This window comes from Salvelinus fontinalis, chromosome 17, assembly GCF_029448725.1.
Source record: "Salvelinus fontinalis isolate EN_2023a chromosome 17, ASM2944872v1, whole genome shotgun sequence".
Lineage (NCBI taxonomy): Eukaryota > Metazoa > Chordata > Actinopteri > Salmoniformes > Salmonidae > Salvelinus > Salvelinus fontinalis.
The window spans coordinates 21983949-22009113 of NC_074681.1; the positions used below are offsets into that span (position 1 = coordinate 21983949).

The 25165-nt window shown below is 45.3% G+C and overlaps 1 protein-coding gene across 1 annotated transcript; it reads right to left on the bottom strand.

The window, feature by feature from the left end:
- Window positions 1-14280: 14280 nt before the first annotated feature.
- On the bottom strand, window positions 14281-16418 carry LOC129813975 (forkhead box C1-A-like). Its single transcript, XM_055866665.1, has one exon. It carries the CDS (start codon window positions 16151-16153, stop codon window positions 14726-14728), a length of 1428 nt encoding a protein of 475 aa, XP_055722640.1. The 5' UTR covers window positions 16154-16418; the 3' UTR covers window positions 14281-14725.
- Window positions 16419-25165: the final 8747 nt, after the last annotated feature.

Below are 25165 nucleotides of genomic sequence, written 5' to 3' on the forward strand. Positions count from 1 at the left end.
TCCCAATAGTTTTAGCTTGGTTTACTTAACTGTATGCTGTAACTCATGGGGCTGCATTGCCTCCCGGGTTCCATTCCATGCCAGTAGGATTCCCAGAGAGGGTGGGAGGTGGAGTCTTCCTCTTGGTTTGATCTCTCTTTTTGTTGGTTATGGGTGGCCCCAGAGTGTTAAAACATGACTTCTGGTTTCTCACGTGTAAATGCTAAATCAGTCTAATTTAATCTGTTTCCCGCTGAGAGCGGCTACAGCACGAGGCCCAGAGTGATCAGTGTGTGTGTGTGTGTGTGTGTGTGTGTGTGTGTGTGTGTGTGTGTGTGTGTGTGTGTGTGTGTGTGTGTGTGTGTGTGTGTGTGTGTGTGTGTGTGTGTGTGTGTGTGTGTGTGTGTGTTTTAGGTTCAGTCTGTACATTAGACAAACGCATGCAACAGAGAATGATGATGTGTGTGAATGATGTGGTGTAAGAGTCAATGTCTTTGTATTGCTATCCAGGTAGATATCTGAAGTTTCTTCCATATCTGAAGTTTCTTCTTTTGGATTCTTTGTTGACTATGGTTTACTGGAACCACCTTATTAATGTAGCCTACAGCACTGTCAAAGCTGTATTTCATACAGTACATTGTACACTCTGGAAATCACTTAATTGTTTTAGATGTAGGCCATTATTGTAACTGTATTTATGTGGCAGCAGGTAGTTAAGAGTGTTGGAGCAGTAACCGAAAGGTTGCTGGTTTGAATCCCTGAGCTGAATCCCTGAGTTCCCTTGAGCAAGGCACTTAACCCTAATTGCTCTGGATAAGACTGTCTGCTAAAATGTAAATGTGCATGCATCTATTCTCATGTCCATTTTCTGGCCTCTTTTTCCATAAGTTCACATATTTGCATGACTTGTCAGTGTAAACACAGTGGGGAAAACATTAGAGCAGTCATAGACTGGGTATGTTTACATGAACAGAGAGCCTGGAGATGGAGCAGAGATATGAACCACTGATCTGGGGCTATCTTGGAGAGGAATCACTGACAAAATATGGCTTTCCAGCACACATACAGCTCAGAGAGAGAGAGAGAGAGAGAGAGAAAGAGAAAGAGAAAGAGAAAGAGAGAGAAAGAGAGAGAAAGAGAGAGAGAGTCCATCGGACTGCCAGATGGTGAATCGTGATTCATCACTCCAGAGAATGCTTGTGTGCGGCTGCTCAGCCGTGGAAGCCCATTTCATGAAATTCCAGACGAACAGTTAGTGTGCTGACGTTGCTTTCAGAGGCAGTTTGGAACTCGTTAGTAAGTATTGCAACTGAGGAAAGAGGATTTTTACGCGCTACGCACCCTCGGCGGTCCCGTGCTGTGGGCTTGTGTGGACTACCACTTTGCGGCTGAGCCGTTATTGCTCCTAGACGTTTCCACTTCAAATTAACAGCACTTACAGTTGACCGGGGCAGCTCAAGCAGGGCAGAAATTTGACGAACTGACTTGTATGAAAGGTGACACCTATGGAAATTGCATGGCTCTGTGCTCGATTTTTCACACCTGTCAGCAACGGGTGTGGCTGAAATAGCCGAATCCACTCATTTGAAGGGGTGTCCACATGCTTTTGTATATATAGTGTAAGTAGGTGTGCTCTTACCTCCGACTATACCCGGCGCATATGGTACACAGACAGTTAATTTATAACTCTGCTGTTTTAAGTTGCACTCTCTTTGTCAAGGCCTGTGCTGGGAAGGGGAACTTGAAAGATCTTACCTCCTAATCTTAACAATTTGACGTTAAAACAAATAGTGAGGAGGACTCGACTGCACATTATCAATTGCCTGTGAGAGTGATTATGATGCCAGTCCACCCCTCCCTCCCTCCATCTCTCTCTCCTTTTCTCTATCTGTCCCTACCAACTCTCACAGTCTCACGTCAGAACTAGAAGTTCATCCATGTTTCTCAAATGTCAAATTTTGAAGTTGTTCCAAATGTAAAATTTCAAAGTGTTTGAGGTTAAGTTTAGGTATTAACTCTGAATTTTGTGGGTTAGCCATTAACTTTTAATGGATAGGGTAAGGGTTAAGGTTTGGCATAGGCTTAAAACAAAAATAACTTTCTATTGCTGGATTCAAACTTTCTATTGCTGGATTCGAACCTTTGGAATCAAAGGCAGGTTCTTATGCCATTCCACCGTCCCCTTCCACAGTGCTCACTGTTGCCCCTAGTGGCTGGTTTCCACAGCATCTCCCGACTTCCTCAGACATGGATGGACATCCAACACTGACTTGTATCACGGGTGACCTGGCTGATCTGTCCATCACTTAAACATACACACACATACAAACATATATGTATTCTTACATCCTCCATCTTCCTCACCTTCTTTCTATTTGTTTCTGATCCTGTCAGAGATTTTCTCCAGTCAAGCAGTCAAGCGAGAGAAGGAGGACTTAGAGAAAATTTGTTGACTTGAGTGTAAACAACAAGGTGTTGAAACGCCCCATAAGGAAGGCTCTCTGCTTCTATTGAACAGAGGGGTCAAAGGGCAGATTGTCCAGTGGTACTGACTGACAACCACCATTTAGAATACTTTTTGCATTATTATAATGAATGGTATATAGAATTGAGACCTATATAGAATGATGGTTGTAAACCTATTCTAATATTGTTTTTAAGTATGAATTCCAGGCACATTAAAATGTTACATATGGTATAGGCCTAAGCATTGCAAAATGTTTCCATTTATTTACGCATTTCTTACATTTCATATTTTCTTCTGCAATTTCTTTCAATGGCATAGGATTACTACATTAGAAGATTACATTGATAAAACAGGATATGTGGCTAGTTGAGGTTAGCGCTATAGACTAAATAGGATAAATATGTGCTGTTCCATCTGGTCATAATTCCTGTTGAGTTATTTGAAACACGCATCTACTTCAGTGTTCTTACTGAGTGTAATATTATAATAGTTGTGGGTTTAGTGAATGTTATTATTTTCCCCGGCTTGGGTTTCTATGTCAGTGTTTCACCTCGCACCCCCGGCATAGTAATCCTCCAAGACACTGCGGTGTGTGCGTGTATGTGTGTGCAAGTGTGCAAGTGTGTGTGTGGTTGTGTTTGTGAGCATGCATGTTTGTGTGTGTACCAGTGTCTGAGTGCCTGTGTGTGCACCCGTGCCCATGCCCGTGTGTGTGTGTTTAAAACACAGTGCTTCAGGAGGTAAATCGCCCCTTCCTGCTATTCTGGTTGCATAGACTGATCATAATCTAAGTGGAAACACGGAGCATGCCTGAGTGCAAGGCTGTCACTCAAACAAAGCTCTCTCCTTTTCTCTCTCTGGCACGCACGCACGCACGCACGCACGCACGCACGCACACACACACACACACACACACACACACACACACACACACACACACACACACACTAATGGACACACAAACACAAACACACACACACACACACACACACTAATGGACACACACACAAACACACACACACACAAACACACACACACACAAACACACACACACACACACAAACACACACACACACTAATAGACACAGACTACAATGGTTGTCAGGATAACTTGGAGGGAGGGAGGGAGGGAGGCAGGGAGGGAGGGAGGGAGGGAGGGAGGGAGGGAGGGAGGGAGGGAGGGAGGGAGGGAGGGAGGGGAAACCCTGGCTTCTGTCTGCAGTCCAGTGGTTATGTATTTGGTGACATCATCTGGATCCACTCTCCTGTCTGCTGCTCTGCTTCCCCCAGTTCAATTCTATTACCCATCAGCCATCACACAGTCATATAGCTTCCTCTGAATGGCTATCAACACCACCTCTGAAAGAATTAAGACTTTGTCTTCAGCAGTAGAGGTGAGGGAAGTATGTTTTTATATAATTGTAAGATTTTTTTTTTCTCCAGGCTTCAGGGTTATTTGTAGAATTAATTATTTGCTCAATGTTGTAGACTTAGGCAACAAAAAACAATGATTACTAGACCAATTTCTGAACCTTGTGACGTTGGCAGCAATACCTCTTCGTAATAGTGGGAAACCGGCAAGAGAGGAAAGAGAAGAGGAAAGAGAGGTGACTGGAGAGAGAGAAGCAGAGGAAGAGGCCTGTTCAGGATGCAGACGACTTACAGACTGTTTTGGTGGTCGAAGACTCATTCTCTCATTCAAATCACAACAGAACAGAATGTCCACATGCACCCTCAATTTATCATCTTCTGGTGCTGGCAGGGCCGTCCGGGCCGGGGGGATGCTGCAGCCTGGGATTGGTGGCTAACGGGACTTAAACTTACGACGTTGCTACCCCCGAACACACACACACACACACACACACACACACACACACACACACACACACACACACACACACACACACACACACACACACACACACACACACACACACACACACACAAACACACACATGCATTCACATGCACACACACACACACACACACACACACACACACACACACACACACACACACACACACACACACACACACACACACACACACACACACACACACACACACACACACAAACATACTCATAAACATAAAAATATACTGTTCCTTGCAAAAGAGTGTGCACACAGGTATTTATGAGAAAGAAAGAGAATATATAAATTCCATCTCTACTCCCTCTCCTCATCCCTCTTTCACTTCATGTAGATCACTGTTATGATAATTTGTGTTTCCTGTCCATCCCTTTCTCTCTCTCTCCATCTGCTCTCAGCAAGGCTGTGTTGGTCTTTCTGCTCCTGTGTGTTATGGTGGGTGACGGTCTGCCCCTGCATTTCTGCTCTGATGACATGACACGACTCTGGAGTTATAAGGTGTGAGGAACAGGGGAGAACACTGTACACACTATGGAGATGTGTGTGTGTGTGTGTGTGTGTGTGTGTCTGTGTGTGTGTGTGTGTGTGTGTGTGTGTGTGTGTGTGTGTGTGTGTGTGTGTGTGTGTGTGTGTGTGTGTGTGTGTGTGTGTGTGTGTGTGTGTGTGTGTGTGTGTGTGTGTGTGTACTGACTGACACGGATATCACCATTGCAAGTGCTGGGAGCTCATGAACATGGGAATGTGAATTTTGGAAATTGTAAATAAAGCTGACTGAAATCTATTTGCTAAATATTCTAAAATAGCATCAGGTAAAAGATCGATCACAATTTACTAAAACACCATCCACTGATCCTGTTGGGGCTATATCTGTAGGGAAGAATAGGAAATAACAGCACACCTTTTGACTTTTCTGATTAAACTGTTTAAGGTTATTAAAACCATTGTACCACTTTTGCATCCTTATTCGTTGTCCCTATATGTTCTTTCTCATGTTAGACGAATTCTAACAATTCCCTGAAAAAAGAGCCAGACAGTCATGGTCGACCGTCACCAGTGTAGTCTAACGTCGACGTGGTTCTAACGTTAGTGGCTGCCAAGCACCATAAAATGGAACGAGACCTGCGAAAGACACAGACAACTGCAACTGTGGCTCAAATAGCATGGCCCAGGCGTTCGGCTTTTATGTATCATGTCACATGCTCACAGATTCAAGTTCGTTGAATTTGCTCTACATTGCTATCCAAGAAAGCATGGGCATAGGCCATAGATGGACGTAGAGATGATAATCGAGTAAGGAGACATTGTTCAAATTTATTGAATTTTATTGAATTATTCTGTTTATTTCCTACACTACAATAAAGCCATTTGTTATTTTTTTGGGGGGGGGGGGGGGGGGGTATGTTCTTTTTGTAGTTTGACATCAGGCTACACACTATCGCTATTTATATTTTCATATGTAGGGCTATTTATTCAAATGTATTTACATTTAGGTTCCATTATTTAAACTTTTATATGAAGTAGGCATATATGTAATCATTTGTAATTATTACAATATCGTAATAATTATTGTCTCATCGTGTGTAATGACAAAATTTGAATAATACGCCGATTGTTAGAAATATAGCTCTGGAAGTATACATATATGAGGTAAATGTTGCTTTGCATCTATATACTCGCTCATGGTATGCAACAAGACCCTCTAAGGTTAACATGTCTTAGGGCCTGTGAAATGAACAAATGTTACCCTACTTGTTGAATCTCAAACCCAGAAATTATAATTCAACACAACATACACAAATAATAATTTCTCCGTTTGATATATATGGCCGTGAATCGAATGAGTGGATGACAATTTGATAAAGGCAACCTGTTTTATAACGAGGGGAAACATGAGAAATCGAAAGAAAATTCGGCATAATTTATTATCTTCTCATTTACAGCTGTAGAGATTGATCACGTTTTCCTCCTTGTTGCATAATTAAAACAGAAAAATGTACCTATACTCAACACGTCTGGTATGAGACTTTAAAAAATATCAACGTACATTTTAACTAGATGGGAAACAAAAAACTGGCAGAATCGAGACTTCATGGCCCGGCACCGTGCGTAAAAAATCGGCTACAATTAGCCTCAGTCTCCAGTCTCCACACACGACCAAGCAGTAGAGCAGAGCAGAGGTGGGTTTAAGGGACAACTTCAAGGCAAGGCGGTGTGTAGTTTCTGGGTTTCGTGCCAGGCTTCTCGGGTTATCCGTAGGTCGTCGGGCACGGCCGTTTCCCCTCGATCTGAAATCACACTACTTATTTTATTCCACCCTGTGCACTGAGTTCCAAAACTGCTGGAGCGCGCGCTTGGATGTGTTAAATATGAAACGTTTTCTGTGCAATATTTCTGTTTAATATAGTCTAACCCCACGAGTTCAAGACCTTTGCCATAACCTTGTTGCAGAGTAAAATCTTGATTATGAACTGTGTGGTTCGAGTCCTGAATGCTGATTGGCTAAAAGCCGGGGTATATCAGACCGTATACCATGGGTATGACAAAACATTTATTTTTACTGCTCTAATTACGTTGGTAACCAATAGCAAAAATGAACCTTGGGGGTTTATGATATATGGCCAATATACCACGGCTAAGGTCTGTGTCCTAGCACTCGTTTTTCGTGGAGCTTAACAACAGCCCTTAGCCATGGTTTATTGGCCATATATCACACCTCCTCGGGCCTTTTGCTTAATTATAAAAAGGGTGGTTCGCACCCTGAATGCTGATTGGCTGACAGCCGTGGTATATCAGACCATATACCACCTATATGACAAAACATGTATTTTTAGTTCACTAATTATGTTGGTAACCAGTTTATAATAGCAATAAGGCACCTCGGGGGTTTGTGGTATATGGCCAGTATAAGTGCTTCTACACCTGCATTGCTTGCTGTTTGGGGTTTTAGGCTGGGTTTCTGTACAGCATTTTGAGATATCAGCTGATGTAAGAAGGGCTATATAAATACATTTGATTTGATGTATATATATACCACCGCTAAGGGCTTTGTCCAGGCACTCTGCGATTCGTCATTCTAAGAACAGCCCCTAGCCGTGGTATATTGGCCATACACCACACCCCCTTGTGCCTTATTGCTTAAATTTAACATGTGTCTTGATTTGGGCCTTGAATATGCTACATGCGGTACCAAGATAGGACTACGTTCAGCTGTTGGCACTGGATTAACTTGAAAGTATTTTACCTATAGAAAACATTGTGGTGTAATAGGTCATTATATGTTTTTACATAAATATTCTACCTGCAAATAGCTGGATGTCTATTTAGGGACCGACGTTCGAACTTGAACTTTAATGAGACATTGTGAGTTTCAGAGAAGAGGCAATGGCGTGGGTGGGGTATTAATTTTTTTTATCTATAAGACCTCGAGCCTTTCACTAGTTTGACTGTCAGGTCGAGCTTGCGTCTATATGGACTCTTAATTATAAACAGATGACGCTTTGAGATCGGGCATTGTAACCAACTGTGAGCTGAAACACAGCAGTTTTTGAGCTGACTGAGTCGGTCACCCAGCCACACAGGTGCACAGTCTCCAGGGCCGCAGTGGGCCGTCACGGTGTTCTCCCCTCTTTCCTCACAGCTGCCATCACCAGTTACCAGAGCCGCAAAGTCATAATTATGGATAAACCCCACCCATTTTCTACAATTTCTCTTCTTACATTCTTTCACATTTTAGTAATTTAGCGGAAGCTCTTATCCAGAGCGACTTACTGGAGCAATTAGGGTGCCTTGCTCAACAGGACATCAACAGATTTTTCACTTGGTCAGCTCGAGGATTCAAACCAGCAACCTTTTGGTTACTGGTCCAACGCTTTTAACCTCTAGGCTACCCGCTGCTCCTAAATCTGATAATAAACCTAACCCAAATCTTAACCTTAACCCTAACCATGAGCTTAACCACACTGGTAACCTTACACCTTACCCCGAACAGGTCTAAGACCGAGTTTGGGAAACCCTGCTAGACAATTTTGACTTTGTGGCTGTGTTAACTAGTGACAACTCTGCCCCCTTGCTCGGGGTAAAATGGAAATTAATATGGGTTGAGTTATTCTGGAAAAGTGCGCACAGTCCAGGGTGGCGTGTGACACCACTGTTTCAGGGGCATGGTAAAAGTGAGGAATGCGGTTAAATGAGTCTCTTCTGACCCATTTGTTCCGTTTATAGTGCTGTTTGGAAATGCTATCGGTTTGATTTAATCATGCGAGGCTACTTAACACGAAAACGCTATTAAAAGCAGGTCTATTGACAAACCCCATCGAACAAAAACTAATAGGCACCTCTTCAATTATTCGTGAAATCCAATACATTTGATAGGTTTAAATCCCAGCCATTTCCTTTAGATTCAAATTCATCAATGTTAAAAAATCGGATTAGCACAATAGTTAAGACTATCATCAGCGCATTATCCGTTATGTTGTTGTTATTGCAGCATGGGATTTGTTGTTGTTGTTGTTGTTTATGAAGGCAAGCTATCATTGTTATCCGCTAATATATAGTTGTTCAATATTTGTTAAAAAAATATATAGGCCTATATACTATTTCACTGTGGAGCGTACAAGGCTGACATAATGCGTTAGTTAGTGCTATTTCAATTCACGATAGGCTATATTTTGTTAAGTTCTCGTACATTTTTTATTTTAGTGTTTGTTAAATAAATGTTCGTTTTTAGGATACTGTGTAGAAGAAGCTATTTTAGTGTTTTAATTCGTATTAGAGAAATAACAATGGTTAAGAGCTAGCTGATTTTACCAATCTCCTGTGCGGGTCCATTGAGTTGAGCTCTTCTGGGCCCCAGGCTTTGGCACGTGACAGCAGAACACAGAGCAAATAGCCCGCGCGGTGATCCCACTGTAGTTGTTCCTATACTTTCCCAGTTCCTTAAAGTTTACTTTTTAATTATTTTTATGATTGACTTCTCAGAGAACTTGCTTTGTTAAAAGACATATTTTAACAAACGAAGTAATAAGTCCCTGATCGTTTGTCAGTAATCTTGTTGGTTAGCTGTTCTGCTGCACACATGGACATCTTAAATTATGTTTATCAGTTGGTGATTGAGGAATTATTTGTCCTTGTACTTTGACCTCCAACTCTTTATATTCTCTTTAAAACCTCCTGGTGTCAATGGGTCTCTTTCTGATACATTTAACTGAAAATGGCATCGAAGTTATGCGAATTTCAACCAAGTAGGCTAGTTCAAATTCGAAATGAATTGTTTAACACGTTATTGGACGTGATTTTACCTTTCTCTAGTTTAGGCACATACGGCATGTGTTAAAATGGCGACACAACCAAGACAATTAAATGTATTTTCCATTGAGTGATGCTTTTGTGTGAGGACCCGGGAAGTCTAATGCTTATAAATAGGCTATAGTCTATAGCCTACTAAACTCGCATGGTAATTTATCAATCATCAGTAAATCAACCATGAAGTAGGTGAAGTTCAGGACTATTGCATTTGAACATATGTATCTCCATTCATTTAAATTATGTCCAACCAGGGATCAGAAATATATATTCTCTATTTTTAGTCTAATTCTGTTTACGTAAAAAAACGGATATTGAAATCGTGTTTTTTTTACTATTAAATATCACATTAATGTAGAACACTGTCGCTTTGTTTTGGGTATTTAAGCCAAAACAATGTGGGAGAGAGTGTGAGAAGGGAAGGGTGCGTGCTGACGTGCATGCGAAGCGGTCTATTTTCAGGAATGTAGCGGAACCTTTCAGGAAAAGGGGAGAATATTGAGGGGACAGTGAAGTCAGAGAGGAGAAAGTGTCTAGAAAAACGACGTATTGCCAAATGTACAGTGTGAAAGCAAGTATATAGCGTTACTCGTGCAGGCTTTCAAAACAATAGGCCTAGCTAAATGCCAAAATCAATACGTTTTCATAGAGGCCTTACAATGAAGAAAGCAGGTCATTGTTATCTGTAAAGAAATCAAAGTAGGCCTATTTCTCAATATACAACTCACAATTAGTCACGCACACACATTTAAGTAATAACATCGATGTAAATAGTCATATCTCATTGTAATAGCCTAATAGTAGAAGTAGACGTAATAGTAGTAGTAGTAGTTGTTGTAGTTGTAGTAGTAATGGTGGTAGTAGTAGGCTGGTAGTAGTAGTTGTTGTTGTTTTGTAGTAGTCCTAGTAGTAGTAGGCTATAGTGGATATAGTGGTAGACTTAGTAGCAGGCCTAACAAGAAGAGGAACACAACAACAGATCAATAATATGTGTACAATAGCTATTGAATAATATAAATAATGTTATTATCATTATGCATGTTAAAGACTTAGGCCTATTATTAGTTGTCATAGGACCTAGACAAATGAATAAAATAAATTCAGGGCATGTTTTGAATAAAGATTTGAGTGGGACCGGTTTGAATGCTATTCTGTAATCTGTAGATACTTTTAGGAATTATGTAGAAATACTACTATGGCACATTTTGATCTTGAATTTCGCCAGTCTATAGGCTATTTGTGGATGTGTTCGTCGCAGTTCACGTTCCAACTGCGCAGTAGGGTCCAAGAATAGAAAGCTAGAAATTATGTTTTGTATAGTCAAGAGTGTTGCTATATACCCACACAGCGCAGTCTCTTTCTCCTGCCTTGCCTTGCTTTCCCTTGCGGTATTGTTGATGGTGCTCCGGCGGCCGACATCCTCCCCATTGACCCCGGTCTCCTTCTCTACCTTTTCCGTCCCATGAAAAAGGATTCCAGCGCTCTGATTGAATTTTATTCCTTCCTGACCTGGCCAGTTCTGCGAGGGTGCCATCAATCTTGGGACTAACACGACGTTTGTTTATTACTTTGGAAAGGATTTAATTAGGTTGATGAGGTTGATTACAACTATTCGGCCGTGGGGGAGAATGGGGCCTACAGAACTGCATTCCAGCGTTTTTCAATACGCCAAAGTGTTGCTCAATTAAACACAATTATTTTTCTAACAGTTTATTTTTGGTCTCAACTGTGATTCTGTTGTCATTGTTATTGTGATTCATAATCTGTAATTATGGGTATAGTTATTCTTTTTGATTGTGGCTATTATTCAGTTTGTTCCTACTATCTTTAGGCCTATTTATTATTATATTTGCCTGCAACTAGTATAGGCTACTACTATAGGCCTAGCTATTATTATGAGTATTTTTGTTTTGTTGTTTTTGTTTAAGTTGTTTATATTGTAAAAGGAAATAGCCTATCTATAGCTATTATAACTCATTTTGGTAACGTTGTTATCGGCCCACACGATCAGCTAAACTGTAGGCTGTATACAAACTAAAAAGTCAATTGTTTTATTCATTGAATATCTCCAGGCCTATGTTTGTGCCCAGAGGATGCACGACACGCTGCCATGCTCATATAATCATATCCTGTTTGACCCTTTCGCCCCGAGGGCCTCCTTGATAACAGTTATTTATGCACAACAACAACAAAAAAACGATTCATACAACTCATCCGCTTGAATAGAACATCAAGTCAACCAATGTCGTTATATTGAGATTAGGCTATGGCCCAAAGTTAACAGTGAAATAATAGAGCGCTTAACAGAACCTATAGCAGTAGAAGTTCTAAATAAATGTAAACTGCTTTGTTGACCCTATCCAGGCAATTAGCAGCTAAATTAACCACGGTAATCACTACCAACCGCCTCTTATTTGAAAAAATCGTATAGCCTATACATGTTCGTACTGTGAAAACCCCTTTTGCCTCTGATAAACTTTTGCGATATAGCCCAGTATGTTGTTTTGCAATTCAAATAAAATAAATATTTGTCACATGCTTCGTAGACAACAGGTGTAGACTAGCAGTGAAATGCTTACTTACGGGTCATTTTCCATCAACCGAGAGTTAAAGATAAGATACAAAATTCTATAAAAAATTGAAATAGTGACAGTGAATAACGAATAAAAATAATGAGTAAAAATAACATGTCCATATATAGGAAGTAGAAAAATAACATGGCTATATACAGAGAGTACCATTACCGAGTCGATGAGCAAGGGTTACGAAGTAGTTGAGGTAGCTATGTACTTACTGTACATGTAGGTGCATGGATATAATGCGCCTTATTATACATGTAAAAAATGACTGTTTATTATTATAATTATTATTATATTATTATAATAATTAGTGGATTGTTTTATTTTATTCCCGGAACTTGAGAATATGGTATATACTTTACGCAAGGTATAGGCCTACTTTACGCACAGGCCTAATTTAGGCACCGGCCTACATTACGCACAGGTCTACCGTCACACCTGGAAACAATACAGTAGGCCTATGTATGTCCATTTAATTTACAAAACCGTAAATAACTGAAGATGTAATGTATAAGAGTATTCAACTGGAGGGATAGAAGTCTACGATAAATATACTGATTTACGCACAACATGGCTATACGCTCCCATGTTTCCAATCATGGCAAATTCACCAAATTAATCGAATTTTCTTCAACCATACATCATATCGTGCTGTCCCCAAAGGTTTAAACTTAGGCAGTGGAACATGTTTCTGTAATTTTTTAACGTGACAACAGAGGAAATATGTCAATTCACTAACCAGTTGAGGCAAACCAGCTGCCTGAATTCTTTTTTTTAATCTTCAAATTTACCCTAACCTGCCATTTACAATATTTACAAATTTCGCGATTTCTAAAGAAGATGCAAATTAGGAGATACCCTTGTGAATGTTTTAAATTATAAATACAAAAACTGTAATTCAATAAAAAGGCATATAGGCTACTGCTTGGCGCACGCGCTTTATGATGAGTTTAGCTCTCATCTCCCAAATAGAGATGCATTGTCAAGTTGTAGTCAAAATGATCGCTGTCCCCAAACCTCGTGTGGCTACATATTGGGTACATCTTTGGTATGCATGGTATGATATTAACTAAGCGTTGGAATGTGCCTGTAAACACACGTGGCTATTCAAAACAAGTCAGTTTTGCTGTGCGGACTGCTAGCATGCATCGACTAACTGTTATGAGGCCAGAGGGCCCCAGGTCAAGATGCTGCCAGACCATTCGTGTCTGACAAGAGGAGAGCTGTGTCCCTTTAAATATGAAGTAAAACATTCATCTACATGTTATGAGGCCAGAGGGCCCCAGGTCAAGATGCTGCCAGACCATTCGTGTCTGACAAGAGGAGAGCTGTGTCCCTTTAAATATGAAGTAAAACATTCATCTACATGCGCTGCTACTTTAAGTCATCAAAACACATACGGTCAATTTGTTTGTAGGCTATATGCAGTTGACCTCTTGGAGAACAGCACCTACTATTCAATCACAACTGACTATAGCGAGTTGCATTCAAATTCAACCTTTAGAAAATACATAAATACATCTATTCCTAATCTAAAAACATTCCATGATAATGTAGGCAATTATTTATTATTCAACTCGACTTAGAGTTTGTTATCAGGCAACACTTATTTTTCAGACTGTAATTATTTAGGAGATTGGGACTCGTCTGGTCATAGTCCTAGCCTAAACGAACCGACCCAACTCCGTGATTAGAATTATATTTTTTCTGTGAACATTTACAGTGAGGATGGTAATCTAACCTGTCTTTGAAAAAATATTGATTCAAGATTTATCAATCACTGCCACTGATCCCACGTCGATACTTTTGAATCAGGGCCTAAAGCCTGACATACATATACATAAGGTCTGGTTAAAATCCCGCAAACTAACAACTAAACTCGTATGCAGTTAAATCCTTGATCAATAATTGGTTCCCAAACAGTAGCCCTAACACCCAATCGATTTAAGGATTAAATACGTGTTTCCATTATTATTTGCTTGCATCCAACATTGAAAAATAAGCAAGGACATTAGACCATAACCTACACCATTTTCAGTGTTGAGAATGTCATAGTCTATAAGAAATCAAGCGTAGCTTTAACTCAAATAAAATGTCAATTTATTAAACATGAAATTCCTTCAGAATACTTTTCAACAAAAGGAGAAACTTTGAAAGAGTAGGACGATATACAAGTTCCGCCTTTTATAATGGAACATATTCGGACAATTAAGGCAATTCAATTTAGAAACACTTTTCGGTGTTTGGTCCATAATATCCGGCTACAGTTTAGAAATAAATTACTATATGCAATTTACACGTTATAGTATGTCCATGAAAGACTGGCATATCTTTAGCATATCTTTTAAACATTTCACAAAAGCGAGAAGAGACTTACGTGTTATTTGCAGTAACACTGTTCTTTACAAATCAAGATCATGTCTTTTTTTCTGTCCTTTTCTGTTCGTTTTAGTCCATCGTTATGGGCAGGTGGTGGGTGAAACGACTCAAGTTATTTTTATGAAAAAGATCAATACAATAAACTTTGGTCAGAACTTGCTGCAGTCATATACGAAAGCTCCCGGAGTGCGGTAGATGGCTTGGCTAGAGGGAAAGGACATTTGACAGCTGTTATTCCCGTTCACTGGAGAATTATTCAAGCCAATTCTTTGAGATTCGAACATCTCGCGCACGGAGTGGAAGTTCTGCTGCTGGGTGGGGTAGGTCGCCCCGAGGTGGCCCAGGTCCCCGGCCTGATTGAGGTACCATGAGGGAAGACGCCCTTGGTGGGGATGGTGGCCCTCCTGCGCAGAGTTTAGATTGCCGTGGGCCAGAGAGGAGGAGGTGGTAGTGATGGAGTAATCTGGCAACGTTTCATCAACGGTGGTAGTCGGAACTAGGTGGCTAGATCTATCCCCAGCGTATAAACTCATTGCTTGCATATTACAATGGTAGGACGCATTCGAGGTAGTGGAGATAGAGTTTTGGTTACAGGGTGAGCTATAGACTGACGTCTGGTTCGGTGAATAACTTAGGGACAAAGACGGTGTTATACCTGTCCTGGATGAGGCGACGAGGGATGGGGCAAGCTCTGTGGCACCCTGTGGGGACCCCCGGAGGGAAGTCATGATGTTGTCCACACTGAAGCCCTGTGCCTGGGCCTGGCTGTGGTGATGCTGCTGCTGCTGCTCGGAGCTTTCCATGCCAATTGACCTGTTGGACGGGATGCTGTGGGGGCTGCCACCACTGGACATGCTGCTGCTGCTGCCGGGGCTCTCGACTTTGGGCACGGTGCTCAGGGAGGGCGAGGCGGTCTGTGGGGGTGTAGCGTTCCCGTTCTCGGTCTTAATATCCTGAATCCTGACTGGCTGGGAGCCCTGTATTGGTTGCTCCGTGTCCCGGCCCTGTCTAGACGGCGTCTCCTTAGCACCCCGGTCATCCTTGTCTTTCATTGCGTCTTTCTTCTTGAACCGTCGCCTCCTCCTCAAGAAGCTGCCGTTCTCGAACATGTTGTATGAGTCCGGGTCCAGGGTCCAGTAGCTCCCCTTGCCAGGCTTTTTGTCATCACGGGGAACTTTAACAAAACACTCGTTGAGAGAGAGGTTGTGCCTGATGCTGTTCTGCCAGCCCTGCTTGTTGTCTCGGTAGAACGGGAACCTCTCCATGATAAACTGATATATCCCATTCAGGGTAACCTTCTTGTCAGGCGAGTTCTGGATAGCCATAGTAATAAGCGCAATGTAACTGTACGGCGGTTTTACCATATCTTTCGGCTGGGGCTGCGGAGTATATGGTCCATAGGCTCGCGCCATGCTGGCCGGGTACTGGTCGTGGGCCGCGTGAGAGTACATACTCATAGGGGCCGGCATCCCGGTGTATCCTCCACCGGCAGCGGCCCGATAGTAGCTTTGGTCGCTACTAATGTAAGGCACGACGCCCAGAGAGTTGGGGCTCGAAACGGAGTAGCGCGCCTGCATGTCTTCTTCTATCCACAGCTCAACTATGCTCCTGCGTAAAACGAACTTCCCAATGTATGCAGCGGGAGAGCTCCACTTTTTCCTTCTGAACAGCTGAGGTGCTCAAAGCAGGAGTTCCAGTCCTGTCACTTGAAAAATGATAATATCAGGAACGCGCTGTACCGTGTCTTAATAGGTATACGCGGTTTCCATCTCTGTGTGCTGAGGCGCACATGGAAAAACTTCTGAACTTTGGGCATCCGTCACTGCAGAATACTTTTGCGGAGTTAACTTCTTTCCCCCTTTTTGCTGCGTGTAAAGCTCCTCCCAAAAAGAATCCGAGGCGCCCAATTGGAGGTCAGGTAGTACAGAGTGAGCAGCAACGGATCTCCTGGCCACACACACGACTTTAGAAAAAGAGAGGAGGTGTTGGTAACTCCCAGTCCCTTCCAGCCAAAGACACAAGACTCCAAGCGTGTGCGCGCTGCCTGCTCACGTACACAATCAGATTATGGACTAAATTTGTTACTGATGAATATTTCCAAACATGAGCAAACACATTAGCGAAACCAACAGGTGGAATGATAAATAATGAATAAATTCTGAAACTATTGTCTGGTAGGCCTAATAGGCTGCATTTACACAGGCAGTCCCAAAACAATGACCAGAATTGGACTGCCTGTGTAGGCACCCGGATTGTGATTGTTTTTTCCAGGAGTTGGTCTTTTGACCAATCAGCTCTGAAAAAAATCTGATGTGAAAAGTTCTGATGTGATTGATCAAAAGACCAATTAGTGGGTAAAAAATATCAGAATTGGGCTGCCTTTGTTTACAAAGACGTATCCTCTATCACCTCTATCACTGCCTTTGTTTACAAAGGCAGCCATATAGGCCTACATTTAGATGAAGACATTTGGTGATCGTGTGACCTTAATTGGCAAATTCATTCATATGCTATTACAATAAAGTTTAAAAATAGTTTTCATTCAGAATGTGCTTACATGTTGCTATTCATTCTGAAATGATTGGACAACAAAAAGTCCTCTATCACTTCAGTTTGGGTGAATCACTCAATTACAAGCTTATCTCGCCGCACATCTGTTTTCAAATAAGCAATACATACGCGTTAGGAGACGGCAATAACCCCAAGTGTTTGCTTCCTGCAGTTTAGTGTCCTAATACCAAGCTTTATTAACGCAGTCTGTTAGTAAAAAGTCTCAATCAACACGCGCGGTCGGATCAAAGCTCCACGGAGTGCTCCTCATCCCGTGCAGTGGGCGGTATGTGAGATCTCAGTACGACAGAATTAAAGCTGGGTTTGGCCAGAGAAAGAGTCAAGGTGCGAAAGTTTGCTCTAAGTGAGAAGCAGATTAAACAGAGGAACCAAATGGGGTGGTCAAACAGCTAACATGTGTCATTCTTGTGGTCAAAAAATGTGACTACTAACGGAATAATTACAATATAATGTAGCTTAGACAAGAGAAACTATATAGGCCGTTACCGTTAGTTTTTGTTGCATGGGAAAGCCTCTTATCTATTAGCTCAGACAACTAACTAAATTCAAACAGATTGTATCAAGTTGAATGTGTCTAACACGCTTAAGACCCGTTTTATTGTATTTATCTATTCTCCATACAGCCTCTCTTATATGCTGCTAAACGTGGACACCATGACATTCAGTTGTAAATCTTTTTTTTGTGTGTCAATTTTATTACAAAAAAATGAAATATTCACTCAAAATTATCCCAGGGACACACTATTCAAAATAAAATTGTCGGCCTATCAGAAATGATTATGGATGATCAGGTTAGCACTATATATAAACAATTATATTAATTATATAGAAGTGATATAAGTGGTATTATCGTTTTGATATTAATTAAGCCTACACTATGAAAACACGCTTCTTAGATGGCACCCCTAAATGTTCTATAAAGAACCCTCTTGTAAGGTTCTTTGATCAGAACCCCAGGGGTTCTTCTTCACTGAACTAAAATGTGTGTATTTAAAAAAAAAACAATTGCTAGGTATTACTGCACTGTTGAAGCTAGAAACACAAGCATTTTGCTGCACCTGCGATAACAGCTGCACATCTGTGTATGTGATCAATAAACATTCATTTGAATTGACATTTGGTTCCATATAGAACCCTTGAGTTTCATACGGGGTTCTATATGGAACCCTTTTTGGTTCAATGCAGAACCTTTTTTTCTAAGTGTAATATTCCTTAATGTATACCTAGCTATTTTGTATTAATAAATTAGGCATATTTACCAGAGATATTAGCCCACCCTCAAAAACATGATGTATTTTTTTCATCGTGAATATATTTCATGCAATTAAGTGATTCCATAGTTCTTAAAATTTGCCAATAAACGAATGCAAACTACACAAACGTGTATCGGTGCGCCAGTCATAGTGAATTCCTGTGGACAAAGTCTATATCATTTAGGATGAATAAGATGCTCCCCTACAGCTGCTCTTTTTTCACACATTTTAACTTTCTAGAGAATAAACACAAGAGGCGAAAAAATGAAATTGTTAATGGTCATTGTGAGGCTAAATTACGGCCTCAATATGCCCTAATCCCTTACAGGTCGTCTTGATTAAATGGCGGTGCGCTGGCGCTCCACCGGTTTCTTCTTACAGGGACCCGGGCATGAACTTTTTCCACTGCCCGGGGCTGTTAACACAATTCACAACGTGTCTTTTACTTAACCCCATGCTTCTGCCCACCCAGTACCCATTCCTCTGAACCATGCATTTAGTAGATCTACTACTACTCAAGTAGGCCCAGGCGATATGTTATTTATTTGTGATATCACTGAAGCTAATAATGGGCTACAGTAGTTTGAAATCATGTAGAGGAACAATTATCGACAACATATAAATTAATCTATTTTAACAAAATACAAAATATTATAGCGAAGCTCAACATGTTAGAAGCATCACTGGGACTGTATAGCCCTACTTTGCGTGTCATCAGTAGGTCAGGGTAGTAGGTTAGTTTTGTTTTGTCATACTATACTTTTTGGGCTTATATCGACTACCTGAAAAGTATGGGGAAAAAGTCCACCACGTAAATATCCATATACAAAGTCCAACATGGGAAAATAATATGAATAGCCCTTACTCAAAATTGTGTGGCAGGGCTAAATCATTTTTAGTTATGGCTCATTGGCTTTCCAGTATGGGTAATGGATTGGAGCTAATTCTGCATCATGAAGTGAGTTCCAGAGACACGAGACCATTTTGATGGTGTGCAATTAGCGCCCCCTGGCGATCAATACGGGACCTATCAGTCACATAGCTCTAGGTATTTGCACATTTTAGTTTATTGTAAGTGACATAGACTGGAATGTTAACTTGCGAACTTGGGGGGGGTGGGGGGGGGGGGGGGGGGGGGGCGGACGATAGGACGATTCTTAGGGCCTTTGACTGAAAGGGGCCCTAAATAATTATTAGAACATTAGGTTAATAATTTTATATTGAAAAACATTTACCTATCATCATTAATATAATATTGTATTTACAATGTAAATGAAATGGTTCGGTCCTGCCCCCAAACCAGGCGCGAACGGTACTTGCTAGCAGTGAATTGCGAGGAGTGCCGGTAGAGCATCCTAACGGAAAATCTGGCTTCCAAAGACGAAAAGAAAGGAAAGAAAGACATGAGAGAAAAGAAAGTGTCACCCAATTTTTCACAAAGGTAGGTGGGTGTAGTCCATGAGTGGTGGAAATTAGCTTCGTCCATAGTGAAATAGGTTACTTTTGCTCCCCAAACATTAGTTACTTAATAATATCTTCACAGAAAATTCGGAGTGTTTAGTTTCACTCCTCTTTTAGCCGACATTTAATCAATGCAGGCAAACTTACTAAATCAGTTGTCCTTGCCCCTCCCTGGTGCCAGGCCCAACAGATGCAGCTTCATGCTCAGCAGCCCTGTCTCTCCATCCCCATACCCCTGAACCAGCCCTGTCTCCCCATCCCCATACCCCTGAACCAGCCCTGTCTCTCCATCCCCATACCCCTGAACCAGCCCTGTCTCTCCATCCCCATACCCCTGAACCAGCCCTGTCTCTCCATCCCCATACCCCTGAACCAGCCCTGTCTCTCCATCCCCATACCCCTGAACCAGCCCTGTCTCCCCATCCCCATACCCCTGAACCAGCCCTGTCTCTCCATCCCCATACCCCTGAACCAGCCCTGTCTCCCCATCCCCATACCCCTGAACCAGCCCTGTCTCTCCATCCCCATACCCCTGAACCAGCCCTGTCTCTCCATCCCCATACCCCTGAACCAGCCCTGTCTCTCCATCCCCATACCCCTGAACCAGCCCTGTCTCCCCATCCCCATACCCCTGAACCAGCCCTGTCTCTCCATCCCCATACCCCTGAACCAGCCCTGTCTCTCCATCCCCATACCCCTGAACCAGCCCTGTCTCTCCATCCCCATACCCCTGAACCAGCCCTGTCTCCTCATCCCCATACCCCTGAACCAGCCCTGTCTCTCCATCCCCATACCCCTGAACCAGCCCTGTCTCTCCATCCCCATACCCCTGAACCAGCCCTGTCTCTCCATCCCCATACCCCTGAACCAGCCCTGTCTCCCCATCCCCATACCCCTGAACCAGCCCTGTCTCTCCATCCCCATACCCCTGAACCAGCCCTGTCTCTCCATCCCCATACCCCTGAACCAGCCCTGTCTCTCCATCCCCATACCCCTGAACCAGCCCTGTCTCCTCCATCCCCATACCCCTGAACCAGCCCTGTCTCTCCATCCCCATACCCCTGAACCAGCCCTGTCTCCCCATCCCCATACCCCTGAACCAGCCCTGTCTCTCCATCCCCATACCCCTGAACCAGCCCTGTCTCTCCATCCCCATACCCCTGAACCAGCCCTGTCTCCCCATCCCCATACCCCTGAACCAGCCCTGTCTCTCCATCCCCATACCCCTGAACCAGCCCTGTCTCTCCATCCCCATACCCCTGAACCAGCCCTGTCTCTCCATCCCCATACCCCTGAACCAGCCCTGTCTCCCCATCCCCATACCCCTGAACCAGCCCTGTCTCCCCATCCCCATACCCCTGAACCAGCCCTGTCTCTCCATCCCCATACCCCTGAACCAGCCCTGTCTCCCCATCCCCATACCCCTGAACCAGCCCTGTCTCTCCATCCCCATACCCCTGAACCAGCCCTGTCTCTCCATCCCCATACCCCTGAACCAGCCCTGTCTCTCCATCCCCATACCCCTGAACCAGCCCTGTCTCCCCATCCCCATACCCCTGAACCAGCCCTGTCTCCCCATCCCCATACCCCTGAACCAGCCCTGTCTCCCCATCCCCATACCCCTGAACCAGCCCTGTCTCTCCATCCCCATACCCCTGAACCAGCCCTGTCTCTCCATCCCCATACCCCTGAACCAGCCCTGTCTCCCCATCCCCATACCCCTGAACCAGCCCTGTCTCTCCATCCCCATACCCCTGAACCAGCCCTGTCTCTCCATCCCCATACCCCTGAACCAGCCCTGTCTCTCCATCCCCATACCCCTGAACCAGCCCTGTCTCCCCATCCCCATACCCCTGAACCAGCCCTGTCTCTCCATCCCCATACCCCTGAACCAGCCCTGTCTCCCCATCCCCATACCCCTGAACCAGCCCTGTCTCCCCATCCCCATACCCCTGAACCAGCCCTGTCTCCCCATCCCCATACCCCTGAACCAGCCCTGTCTCTCCATCCCCATACCCCTGAACCAGCCCTGTCTCCCCATCCCCATACCCCTGAACCAGCCCTGTCTCCCCATCCCCATACCCCTGAACCAGCCCTGTCTCTCCATCCCCATACCCCTGAACCAGCCCTGTCTCTCCATCCCCATACCCCTGAACCAGCCCTGTCTCCCCATCCCCATACCCCTGAACCAGCCCTGTCTCTCCATCCCCATACCCCTGAACCAGCCCTGTCTCTCCATCCCCATACCCCTGAACCAGCCCTGTCTCTCCATCCCCATACCCCTGAACCAGCCCTGTCTCTCCATCCCCATACCCCTGAACCAGCCCTGTCTCCCCATCCCCATACCCCTGAACCAGCCCTGTCTCTCCATCCCCATACCCCTGAACCAGCCCTGTCTCTCCATCCCCATACCCCTGAACCAGCCCTGTCTCTCCATCCCCATACCCCTGAACCAGCCCTGTCTCTCCATCCCCATACCCCTGAACCAGCCCTGTCTCTCCATCCCCATACCCCTGAACCAGCCCTGTCTCCCCATCCCCATACCCCTGAACCAGCCCTGTCTCTCCATCCCCATACCCCTGAACCAGCCCTGTCTCTCCATCCCCATACCCCTGAACCAGCCCTGTCTCTCCATCCCCATACCCCTGAACCAGCCCTGTCTCTCCATCCCCATACCCCTGAACCAGCCCTGTCTCTCCATCCCCATACCCCTGAACCAGCCCTGTCTCTCCATCCCCATACCCCTGAACCAGCCCTGTCTCTCCATCCCCATACCCCTGAACCAGCCCTGTCTCTCCATCCCCATACCCCTGAACCAGCCCTGTCTCTCCATCCCCATACCCCTGAACCAGCCCTGTCTCTCCATCCCCATACCCCTGAACCAGCCCTGTCTCTCCATCCCCATACCCCTGAACCAGCCCTGTCTCTCCATCCCCATACCCCTGAACCAGCCCTGTCTCTCCATCCCCATACCCCTGAACCAGCCCTGTCTCTCCATCCCCATACCCCTGAACCAGCCCTGTCTCTCCATCCCCATACCCCTGAACCAGCCCTGTCTCTCCATCCCCATACCCCTGAACCAGCCCTGTCTCTCCATCCCCATACCCCTGAACCAGCCCTGTCTCTCCATCCCCATACCCCTGAACCAGCCCTGTCTCTCCATCCCCATACCCCTGAACCAGCCCTGTCTCTCCATCCCCATACCCCTGAACCAGCCCTGTCTCTCCATCCCCATACCCCTGAACCAGCCCTGTCTCTCCATCCCCATACCCCTGAACCAGCCCTGTCTCCCCATCCCCATACCCCTGAACCAGCCCTGTCTCTCCATCCCCATACCCCTGAACCAGCCCTGTCTCTCCATCCCCATACCCCTGAACCAGCCCTGTCTCCCCATCCCCATACCCCTGAACCAGCCCTGTCTCTCCATCCCCATACCCCTGAACCAGCCCTGTCTCTCCATCCCCATACCCCTGAACCAGCCCTGTCTCTCCATCCCCATACCCCTGAACCAGCCCTGTCTCTCCATCCCCATACCCCTGAACCAGCCCTGTCTCTCCATCCCCATACCCCTGAACCAGCCCTGTCTCCCCATCCCCATACCCCTGAACCAGCCCTGTCTCCCCATCCCCATACCCCTGAACCAGCCCTGTCTCTCCATCCCCATACCCCTGAACCAGCCCTGTCTCTCCATCCCCATACCCCTGAACCAGCCCTGTCTCTCCATCCCCATACCCCTGAACCAGCCCTGTCTCTCCATCCCCATACCCCTGAACCAGCCCTGTCTCTCCATCCCCATACCCCTGAACCAGCCCTGTCTCCCCATCCCCATACCCCTGAACCAGCCCTGTCTCTCCATCCCCATACCCCTGAACCAGCCCTGTCTCTCCATCCCCATACCCCTGAACCAGCCCTGTCTCCCCATCCCCATACCCCTGAACCAGCCCTGTCTCTCCATCCCCATACCCCTGAACCAGCCCTGTCTCTCCATCCCCATACCCCTGAACCAGCCCTGTCTCTCCATCCCCATACCCCTGAACCAGCCCTGTCTCCCCATCCCCATACCCCTGAACCAGCCCTGTCTCCCCATCCCCATACCCCTGAACCAGCCCTGTCTCTCCATCCCCATACCCCTGAACCAGCCCTGTCTCTCCATCCCCATACCCCTGAACCAGCCCTGTCTCCCCATCCCCATACCCCTGAACCAGCCCTGTCTCTCCATCCCCATACCCCTGAACCAGCCCTGTCTCTCCATCCCCATACCCCTGAACCAGCCCTGTCTCCCCATCCCCATACCCCTGAACCAGCCCTGTCTCTCCATCCCCATACCCCTGAACCAGCCCTGTCTCTCCATCCCCATACCCCTGAACCAGCCCTGTCTCCCCATCCCCATACCCCTGAACCAGCCCTGTCTCTCCATCCCCATACCCCTGAACCAGCCCTGTCTCTCCATCCCCATACCCCTGAACCAGCCCTGTCTCTCCATCCCCATACCCCTGAACCAGCCCTGTCTCTCCATCCCCATACCCCTGAACCAGCCCTGTCTCCCCATCCCCATACCCCTGAACCAGCCCTGTCTCTCCATCCCCATACCCCTGAACCAGCCCTGTCTCCCCATCCCCATACCCCTGAACCAGCCCTGTCTCTCCATCCCCATACCCCTGAACCAGCCCTGTCTCTCCATCCCCATACCCCTGAACCAGCCCTGTCTCTCCATCCCCATACCCCTGAACCAGCCCTGTCTCCCCATCCCCATACCCCTGAACCAGCCCTGTCTCTCCATCCCCATACCCCTGAACCAGCCCTGTCTCTCCATCCCCATACCCCTGAACCAGCCCTGTCTCTCCATCCCCATACCCCTGAACCAGCCCTGTCTCCCCATCCCCATACCCCTGAACCAGCCCTGTCTCTCCATCCCCATACCCCTGAACCAGCCCTGTCTCTCCATCCCCATACCCCTGAACCAGCCCTGTCTCCCCATCCCCATACCCCTGAACCAGCCCTGTCTCTCCATCCCCATACCCCTGAACCAGCCCTGTCTCTCCATCCCCATACCCCTGAACCAGCCCTGTCTCTCCATCCCCATACCCCTGAACCAGCCCTGTCTCCCCATCCCCATACCCCTGAACCAGCCCTGTCTCCCCATCCCCATACCCCTGAACCAGCCCTGTCTCCCCATCCCCATACCCCTGAACCAGCCCTGTCTCTCCATCCCCATACCCCTGAACCAGCCCTGTCTCTCCATCCCCATACCCCTGAACCAGCCCTGTCTCCCCATCCCCATACCCCTGAACCAGCCCTGTCTCT

What these genes read in the sequence shown, in the direction of transcription:
- LOC129813975 (XM_055866665.1), bottom strand. Translation starts at nt 16,153, where the DNA reads ATGCAGGCGCGCTACTCCGTTTCGAGCCCCAACTCTCTGGGCGTCGTG.